Source organism: Lygodium microphyllum, chromosome 23 (genome assembly GCF_053477565.2).
Source record: "Lygodium microphyllum isolate KBCC chromosome 23, Lygodium_microphyllum_v1.1.10, whole genome shotgun sequence".
Lineage (NCBI taxonomy): Eukaryota > Viridiplantae > Streptophyta > Polypodiopsida > Schizaeales > Lygodiaceae > Lygodium > Lygodium microphyllum.
In genome coordinates, this window is record NC_141157.1 from 77,306,942 (window position 1) to 77,317,482 (window position 10,541).

General features: G+C 43.7%; 1 protein-coding gene across 3 annotated transcripts in view; it reads left to right on the forward strand.

The window, feature by feature from the left end:
- Nucleotides 1-2,569, forward strand: part of LOC148016361 (uncharacterized) — a 41,918-nt gene extending 39,349 nt beyond the window's left edge. For all 3 annotated transcript variants that reach the window (XM_087664007.1, XM_087664006.1, XM_087664008.1), the window contains 3 exons: nucleotides 1,475-1,633; nucleotides 1,798-1,892; nucleotides 1,979-2,569. In XM_087664007.1, the coding sequence (XP_087520133.1) occupies nucleotides 1,475-1,633; nucleotides 1,798-1,892; nucleotides 1,979-2,234 (510 nt within the window). In that variant the 3' untranslated portion in view covers nucleotides 2,235-2,569. The remainder of the gene's footprint in view (nucleotides 1-1,474; nucleotides 1,634-1,797; nucleotides 1,893-1,978) is intronic.
- The last annotated feature ends 7,972 nt before the right edge of the window (nucleotides 2,570-10,541 follow it).

The following is a 10,541-nucleotide window of genomic DNA, read 5'->3' on the forward strand; positions in this document are numbered from 1 at the left end:
TTTGGAGCAAGACGATTTACCTAGAGCTTTTCTGCAGCAAACGATACTATCCATCACTACTCTGAGATTATGTGTGCAAATTATTGCCAGCCTGATGGTGAAAACTAAGATTGAGGTTTTGCAATCATGACTCTTATTGTCTCATAACTATATATAGAGAGACCAAAGAACTGTTAAAAAGTTCTTGTAAAATATGGATGGGCCCATTCCAGCCTTTACAATTGTCATTGGTGTTTCTATTAACAATATTCCAAGAATTCGTTGATCCATCAAATGTGATTTGGAAAATGTATCTGGCTGTTGCACAACCCTTGCCAAAGTGCCTTAGCATTACAGCCCAAACTTTTTATCTCTTGGTTAGGTAAATGTATGTAGCTAATCATGGTCAATGCAATTTTACATAAGACTCTAAAAGGACCAGACAATACTAAATTTTTCAAAGAAGGTAACTCATGAGGAGGCTGATAGTTCTGGCAAATTTATTTGGTTAATTATGGTCGATACAATTCTACATAAACTTCTAGCAAAGGATCAGACAGTGCTCCTACATTTTACGAAGAAGGTGATTCACAAGGAGGTTGATAATCATAAAATCCAGAATCTTGTTCGAAGACAGTAAAACAAGATTAATGAAGTAATTCATCTCAAGTTATTGCACCCGCATATGGTTCTTTTATAGACATTTAAGGCCACTATGGCTTACATATCATAGCTAGAGGCAAAGTATTACCAAGATGGATAGGTGGTGATCATGAAACTGGTTAAGATCTCAATCTAGGGCTCAACCTAGAGGACCCACAACACCATTGACAATATTATATCCTTATCCCTTGATATAGAAAACAAGCCAATCTAATTACCCGAACAGGCCTTTGGGAAAGACTGATGAAGTACACTGAGATTGCTCTAATCTCCTTTGCTTTACAATGCTTCTTGCTGTTATAAGCAACCAGCGCAGTTCCGCAATTGCATTTAAAGCTATCCAGTAAAATTTGCTTTTCAAAGTCTCTGTAAAGCTCCTATTAAAACCCATATATCTACATTCAACCTATCCTTATTTTAACATAATTTTGCTTTGCAACCTTTCCTGAGGAGTGCTTCAGGTTGCTCCATGTTCTGAAAACTGTTGGTCAGAGATGACCCGCAGGATGTGTCTGTAGTGCAGCTCACATGACATGATGTTATCTGATTTTTGATTGAAATACAGTGTGCCTTTGTTTCCACTTCAAGGAACATCTTTCTACTTAGCTACTTTTTACAGGGTTCTTTGTACTTTATACTTCATCTCAGGGGGATTTTCTCCAAGGTGTTATCAATTGAAACATTTTTCCCTTTGAAAAAAGAAAGTTATCTGTCCACTTGAAAATAAGTCATCCTTTCTAATTGTAAACAGAAAAGTTGGGATCTCAAGATGATGGGGAGGATGTTGCTTGATCAAATCACGCATGCCTGAATTTCTGAAGTTACGGTGCAGTGTATAGATGATGCTGATGATCAGCAACTAGATAAAGTTGAAACAAGTGGCACAAGAGAAGTTAGTGATGAAGATGATGAAAGTGACTCTATAAGCACACATAAAGATTCAATCAGCATGGGCTCAACATCTAGGATTTCCAAACTTGGCCTTTTTGAGGTTGGTAGTCCCGGTACTTGTTGCTAATTGTGTCTTAGAAGCTTTAATGAGTTCCAAATTTGATGTAGTTTTAGATGCAGGGACTTCTAGATCAGTGAATCTGGGGTTTTTTCAGCTATGCAGTTCCTTCCTGACTGATAAACTTTCCTCACTTATCCTCGCAGTATGCTATACGCCTTTGTATGCTTCAATCTCGTGAAGAGAGAAATCATTGGGAACTCCCTGATGAACGCATTCGGATGTTTTTGGCTGATCCCAGGTATTTCATAGTAGTCATGCTAATGTCAGGAATGGAGTACATTTAGGGATTGGTTGAATCCCTCATGTGTCTGGTTTTGATTTCAGGTATGTGAGTGAGCCTGTCCCTAATGTTCAGAAGACAACTGGAAGCAAAGGGGAAGATTTTGCAAGGCTAACACCAAATCAGAAGAAGAAAGGCACCACCAGTGAGCTTCCAATCCGCTCTCCGACTGCACCAGCAACGTTCACCTCCAGACAGGCCTCAAGGCGCTTGAGTATTACAGAGATGTTCTATGACTTGCAAGTGGACAGCCCTGGCACAAAGCTTGGAAAGGACAACCCAAAATCATACAGCTCTTGAGAGCAGTCTTGTAATCTGCATGTTAAGGTGTGCATTCAAAGTCACTGCAAAATTTTGTGTGATACTATAGCTGCCTTGTGCAGCTGCAGTCCATGTATATGGTCCTAGAGATGGGCTGCTATTGTTTTTGGCAATACACATTTATACACTAAACCTAAAACTATGTGGGCTTCATAGACATCAAGGTGGATGAGAGAACTGTGTATGCCCAATCTGCAAGTGAAAATGAAAACTATTTTCCGACTCATGTAAAACATTCACAGCAGTGTATCCATGTATTGAATACTCTATTCCTGCATGTAAAAGTGTGCTTGCCTCATTGACGAGTATATGAATCAAATCCTTTTAAAATTTTACATTTGATTCAATTTCCAAAAATGCAAATCGATTGTGTTTTCATTCCATGTCTGTTGCTCTTTCTAAATTCTTGAAATCTTTTTCATGTTTACCCACTCTGAAATTCTGGAGAAATGACACAAGATAGATGGATCTCTTGCATCTCTCTTCTCTTTAAATAATACAATGGAGTCGGACGCTTCCTTGGTATTTTGGAGGACACCCAACAGGTGGGTGAGTTTGTTATAACTGGTGGTGACTCTGAGGATGGTCCCTTATTGGGCTGCTTGCCAGGTGGTCACGCTTGCCCCAAGCCCCCATGGCATAAAATTGTAAGAGTGCAAGAGCTCTCGTGTTTGGCTGGTTTCTGTCGTCTTCGTTGTTTTCTGCACTTTCTTCAAGATCTTCAGGTCTTGTTTCTGCTAGGACCCATCATCACTTCTCGCATGCTGCACCACCATTAGCCTTTAAAGAAATTCATTGATCCTGGTTACATGTGGTGAGATATGTTTGTCTTTCTGATTCTTTTTGTTGCAGATGTACGTGTTTTTATTTCGTTAGTGATAATGTAATGTTCGATCAATTTATGTTTGAATGATTTGTTGAAAAGTTCTTTTGTATTTGGGTGATAAATTTACAAAACGTCTCCAACTTCATATTCTTTTGGTATTCTTATCGTCAAAAATTGTTTTTATCTTGCTTGTGCTATTGCTAGATTATTGCAAATTTTTCTTCTTGTTAGTAGTTGCCTTTGTTTTGATTCTAAGTACCACTCCGTCGCATCTTCATATTTATTTGGTATTACGAGGGGAAATTTGGTGTCGCCCCTAAGGTGCCCTACGTATAGACATCAAAGCTTGGATTGAGCATTTATATGAATGAACCACATATGCATCTCTTCCTGATTTTGTTGCAAGGGGTTTATATACATCGAAACAATTTGCTTAAGTTTTTTGAAAGATGTTCTATTAGCCTATTTATTGATAAGGGGAATACTAGATGTTTGAATATTCCTTTGATAACTTTTGATTTGAAAATTTGTCCTTGGTCTGGCAAGATAGTTTAGGGCAAGAATGTCTAATGAGCACAACTATAACAATTTCCTAGTAGATTAGCAATTGCATTAGATAATGCTTTGACTTCACGCCATCTTGCTAGATGGTATTTGTTAGGATTATAATATATTTATTTCTAATAAGTGTTTTGGGTAGTGGACTAATGGTATACCATGCCACCAACTCGAAAATGTTTTGAAACTTTGATTAGTTGAAGTAGCCATATTGGTTTTAATTTGGTGCTTTCAAAGCTCGACATTTCTTACATTTCTTACGATAATCTACTTCAAAATGGTGAAGTTTTGTCTAATAAAATTGTTTTATACTTGACTTTTGTGAAACACAAAATGTCAAAATAAAAGATGAGCATGAAAATAATCAATGTATTTTGTTTGGAGGGTGGGTATTTCTACTAGCCTCTATAATTTGTCCACAAGATCTTCCTCTGGTAGTAGCCTAGCTATGAGTTGATGTGTGGGGACTTGATTTATTATTGTGTTTTGAATGCAAGGCATCTTAAGAGTGTAATTGTAATACAATTTATGGTAAGTTTACGATACTCAAGTTGAAAATCCTATATCAGAAGGATATGGCTAGGAGGATGGGATCTCTTGATTACCTTATTTAAAGGTTGATGATCAATCTCAATGGTTAGTTGTGATCCATGTACATAAGAATGCAATTTTTGTAATGACCAAATTATAGCTAGGACCTATTTTCCTATCATTAAGCAATCAGATTCTCTTTTAGAAAGTGCTTGATTAATAAAGCAAATTGGTCTCCATTTATGATGTCCATCTTGTTGTAATAATTTACCTATCTCAAGATTAGAAGTGTTCACTTGTGTAAGGGTCTTTCAAAATTAGTATAGTTTAACATTATTGCTTAGAAACCTTTTAAGCTTTCAAATGTTGTTTGACTTGTAGTAGTACATTCGAATTTTTGTTTTTCTTTAGTAGTTTTCAAAGTGGAGCTCAAGCATTTGTGGGTTGTGACATGCAATAGGCGTGAAATGGGAAATGGGGATGGAGAATAGGGACGGGGGAGCCAAAAATGACAATTCCATATGACTATGTCGGAAACAATTAGAGGTCCTTCGTCTCCATTAGACTCTAAAAGAGCTCATAACCAAGAGATGAAAGAATGGAATATTGATGGAGTAGATTGGAGTTGAGGTAATGAGATGTAGCCGAGGGCCAGTTGATGAAAAAGAATCCTGAAAATGATGTCATGGATGTACTTGGTAGCAAAACACATTTGCTAAAGAGTGCCCCATAGTTGATGGCAGCACAAGGCAGAAAATGCAGTTATACAACATGTACAAATTAGCTGATGATAACAATAGGCTGCAAACGAAAGTGCATTAGATTTGGAGCATCTAGTAGCTGGCACTAGTGGAAAAAGTCTCCAAACAGGTTGGTGGCTCCCAAGTAGCAATGGGCACTAAGTTGGCGGAGGGGTGGTACTTGTAGAAGAGGGGATGGTAGCATCTGTAAAAATTAGATGGCACAACAAATAGAATATGAGCAAGGAGGGATAGAGAATACACAATAAAAATGAGAACAAAAATTTCTTTAATTCAAAATAAATTGATACAAAGATGGCGTTATCCACTTGTGCACTTTCATTGTGAAGTTTGGATGACGTTCCAGATGATAGATGAGAGGCGAAGAGCTTAAGGCTAACTAGAAGAACTCGATTGGGTGAAATATATATTGACGATGACTTTGAAGTGGTCTTTTTTTTATAGCCCAAGAAAGTAGTTTGGTCAGCTTGTTCGATCATATTACAAACCTTCAAATATTCCAAGAAATATTCCCTTTACGGTCGGTATAAGGGCATTGCCCTTGGACCCTCGTCAAGGATGTTGTTGATCCCCCTGAGATCCCCTAGTTAGGGATTGCTTCTGTGGTCTTTGGACCCCAAAATAGGGGTCCCGACTAACTTTCATACCCCACAACCCAATGCAATGTGCATCGAGTTGCTACAACCTTAACAACTCTATTCAACCCAAAGGCTACCCATAAAGGTCACCTACTTTCCATTTCGTCACATAGACCTCATTTGACATACAAGTTAGGATCCAACCTCTGGGCTCACACATGGCTTCTGCTCATAATGGGGGCCTTACAACTTTGAGAAACATGGATCATTGGTGGCATCTTATGAGGGTGGGGTATTAGGCATATTTCATCTTGACCTCAGCCAAGCCTTGTTCTGTCTCGGTGGCCTTTCCCTTATCTTGGGGTGATGGGTTTGATCGCTCACTAGAGGCTAACGTTCTCTCCAGGCTTCGCGGGTTAGTCTCTTCTAGAGTTGAGCTCCTAGAGCTTCGCTCTCTTAGCTAGTCATCGACTCTGATGGCCTCCTCAAAAACTCTAGCCACTACATCCCGCTGCAAGCTTGAATTGCCTGCCAATGCCTTATACAGCTCCTCGTCTCTAATTCCGCTGATGAATACAGTTGAAACTGCTCTGTCAATCGGTTGCTCGCCTAGAGGGATTCTCTTAAAGAGACTCCTAACATGGGTCACGTAGTCGCGGATGTCCTCCTTCTCTTTCTGCTTGACATTCATCAAGCGTACTAGCAGGTTATCGGAGTATTCGGGCTCGGCGAACCTCTTGACGAAGAGATCCTTGAGATTATTGAAGTTGGCTCACTCCACGGCATCTAGGCTTGTGTACCATGTCCTACCCTTGTCGCCTAAACAAAGCCCGAATGCTTGCGAACGTTGGGTCTCGTCGTTGAGGCCGTTGGCTTCGCAGACCTGCTCAAACTGCTCGACAAAGCTGTATGGGTCGTCATGCGGCTGGTACTTGTCGAGTTGTTTGGCCACAATCGGTATTTTGGCCTGGCTCTTTGAGCCCGGGTTTGTCCCTAATCATGCAAGCAGAGATGTCGCTAGTGCAGTGGCACTCTACTCTACTGCAGTATTATCGAGCAGCCGTTTCATGAGGAGCTCGCTCAGCATCAAGTCTCCCTCTAGTGTTCTCTCATGGTCTGTTCGGTTCCGGCCAGCCAAGTTCAGCACTCGTTGGACCTCATGCAGCTCCATGCTTTGCCTTTGGCTCCTAGCCTGTTGATCCCTATTGTAATCAGCTATGCCTTGCAATGCCTTGCGGGCTAGTCTTCTCTCCTCCTCTAGGTCTGCGATGATTGCATTTGTTGTCTTGCCCCGGTGCTCGTACCGGGCGTGCGCGTCGTAGCTGCTCACCATCTGCTGTATAGCATCCGAGAATACACTTAAATCGAGCTCCTCATTAGACCGATGGTCTGAGCCTTCTTCCGTCATGGTCAAATTCTGGAGCTCCGCTGTACTGTTAATTAGGTCGAAGAGTCACGACGGATCCTCATCGCCGGCGCTCCTTGCTTGGTTCTACCCTGCGCTTTGCGTGTTTGCTTATGCCTTGGGTCTGCTCTTATTGGTGGGTTCCTTGAGAGACTTATTTGAGTGAGTTCCTTCGATTATTGAATACAAATCTCAATTTATGGTCACTAGGTGAGTGTGTTGTTCCTCGTGCACTTGTGCCCAATCAGACTTTCAGTTTCCTTAAGCGTACTTCAAGTGCAAAAATTCAATGTGAGTGTAACAAGCAATTCCTGGGCGCCTCACTCACTCCCACTCGTTTCTGGCCTGGTAGGCTTGTAGGTCCATTTTCCGACCGGTTAGTCAGGGTTCAGGGTTCCTTGTATGTGTCCTCGTTTGCTTCCGATCGATCAGGTCTTTGTGGTTTAGCGGCTCGCGTCCTAATCCTTGGGTCCCTCAACTGTCTACTACCCACCACTGCTAAGCGGCTGTGTACTACAATTTCTCTTATCTCGTGTGCCAGAATCACGTTCTGAACGCCCGAAAGTTTTCGACAAGTTGCGCTAATGCATATTTGCCGAGTCGGGTCAAATTTCTGACAGACTTGACAAAAAGTTGCATTCAGACCAACTGGTCCGAATTGCAGGGTCCAAGTGGGTTTCTCAGACGGGCCGAATGGCATAGGGTCAAGGGCCGAATCTCCAGATTTGACTAGGACGATTTTCATTCAGACGGCCGAATGGCAGGTTCAGACGGGATAACTCGAAAGAGTCGCACCGCAGTTGGCCGAGGGCCGAATCCCGAGTATGGCCGAGTTCTGAATTTGGAACTTGGACGGGTCACTCGGACAGGCCGAACGGCACAAGGCCGAATGTGCCACGTGGTCAAAAAGATCTGGCTCGGACGGTCCGAGTAGGGTTACCCGAATGGATTAACTCGGACGGTCCGAGTGCCGACTGGGGTTCCGTCCGAGTGGCCGAATGGCAAGGGGCCGAAGGCCGATTCTAGGACTCGGCCAAGAGGCAACCGCTCGGACAGGCCGAACGCGGCGCAACGAAGACAGCGCGATGTCGATTTCGATCGATTCTTGGGATTTACACAATCATACCAAGCACAACCCTCTAGATCCTATCTAGGGGGATTGAGGGAGGGATTCATATACCTGAATGGGTCGGTGAGTGCGTCGGTGACGCGATTGAATCACACGGCCTGGGGCTCTCTAGTCTCTCTCTCTCTCACTGAAATGGCACAAATGAGCTCTCTTTTGGCCTCCTGGCTCTTATATGCCTTCCCAGCTGTAGCGTTGACACCCCCGATCACTCTCTTGTCGATCTTAATCCTCGTTAGTGAGCATTTTGCGCATTTTGCACGATTTTCTCCCTGTTTTTGCCCTGTTTTGAAACAATGAACCCTACCCTTTTCCGGTTTGATTTCCTAACTCTAACCTACGCTAAATGCAACAAAAATCGAAGGCAAAAAACTGAAATAGATCCTCCATGCTTTCCAATCATCAAACAACGAAAATATCCCAAAATACTTACTTGTTCCGAAGATTAAAAGCACCCAACTTCCTACCTATCTCAAGCTCCGTTTCAGGGGTGAATACCCTACTTCGATGCTCGATGTGAGGCGCACAAGCGCTCAAGCTTGAATCCATTGGTCCCTGCAACGGAACCAAAATGTGGGAGCTTTCGCTCAACCGCCAAGACCCACGGACCGCTTATTGTTTCAAGCGTTCCAAGCGAGCTCTAATGGCTATGTCTCACTTAGCCGACGCGCCGTTGATGCTAGGAGTGTTGTGAGCTTACCTTGATGCCCGATCGAGTACCCTTCTCTCTCTTGCACTCTGGTAGCTCCACGATTCTTGACGCTAGCTCAAGCATCCTCAAGCCTCCTCCATCTCCAAGATCCATCCTCCATAGCCGCGCGCGCAAGAGAAGAGAAGAGAAGAGAAGGGAAGAAGAGAAGAGGAGATGGTGAAGAGCTTCACCCTCTTGATCCCTCACTCTCACACACTCTCACTCCCTCACACTCTCACACTCCCTCTCTCAAGAGCACACACAAGCAAGAAGGAGAGAAGAAGAGAGGAAGAAGAAGACTCTTTTAGCCACACACCAAAGAATGAGCTTCTCATTCACTTTTCAACTTTATATACAAAACCCTAAATCCCTTTTGGGCGATCATCCCCTTTTTCCTCTTTTACATGGCCGGTCGTAGCCTAGGCCCTTTTTCCCACTTCCCACCATTCTAATTTATCCTACTACCACTAATACATACACTTTGCATAGGAGCGAGCCTGGCACTCTTTTACACAGATTCGAGGGCACTTCCGCATTTTAATGGTGTGCCTTTTCCTCTTTCGTAACCGTGGCCCAACACCGAAGCCTCTCGAGGGTCGTGTCCGAACATTTGAATTTTTCAGGGATTGGTTGCTAGTCAAGGCGCCTTTTTCTGCTTTTGTGCATTTTTTGCTATTTTTCCTTCTTCCCAGTTTCCGCTCCTTTGTGCTGCGGTAACGCGGTCGGAAACACGGTAACATTTACCCCCTCCTAGCCAAGTGCCAGTCCCATGGCATTGCGGTGGGACATGGTGGCAAGTTAGGTCGGCTGGTAGGCGGAACAGGTAGGTGGATGGTTAGGGATGATGACCCGGAGAGAGTCCGGGCGTGCGCTAAGCTCCATGAAGACACTCGACATCTGTCATACGGTTGTAGCCGGTCGTCTTGTGAGTATGATAAGCGCTTGAAGCCATACAATGATGGTATTGGAGGGATTTACTCTGGGGAAACCCCTCGTACTCTGTTTGGCTTGAAAACCCGTGGCTTCGATTGAAAATCCGGGTCTTGGATTTGAAGGTCCTCGGGCCGGGGGAATCAATAAGCTATCCGTGGATCTTGAGGCGTTGGGCATGGATCATTGGACGATGCAGTTCCAAGATCTATGCCAATGGCTATTTCACCTCGACCTGGTTCGATCATAGTGGCCATCAGCAGTAGGCGGATGGCTGGGGGCCAGCACACTTTGGGTCATTTAAGGGTGCCATGGGTGATGGTCTTCCGCGGGTAGCCATTTCTTGAGAGTCAAACATAACCTGCAAGAAAAGTTGTGCCCTCCCTAAGGGGTGTGCTGCTTGCTGTGTAGTGTGTTGTGCTCGTGGCAGTGGAACTGGGAGATGGGTCTAACCTTGGGCAAGCCCTTGGTAACGTCCCACACTTGAGGACCCAGCTTGTGCTTCGTTGGTGGTGTGGTGCGAGCCTTAGGGTGACAGGCCTGAAAGTCCTGCCCTTGATGTGCCCTAAGCGTGAAGTGGGGGAGGGGGGCTAGGGAGAACCCTAGGTGCAGTGCCTGTGGTGCTTCTTCTTCTTCTTCTTCTTTTTTTTTTGAGAGGATACGTAGGCCTAAGTGTCTTAGTCAGAATGAGGAGGAGAAGGGGGGCGGAGAGACTTGCTCAAAAATTGGCGACTCTGCATATAATTTTTTAGATTCATGCGGACATGAAGGGAGGTAGTGGAGAGGAAGGGGTGGTTGCATCTAGTGAACTGGCTATTGTTCATGTCCTCTAGGAGGGCTAGGCAAAAAGAGGGAAGGAGGCTAGCCCTCATCATGAGAC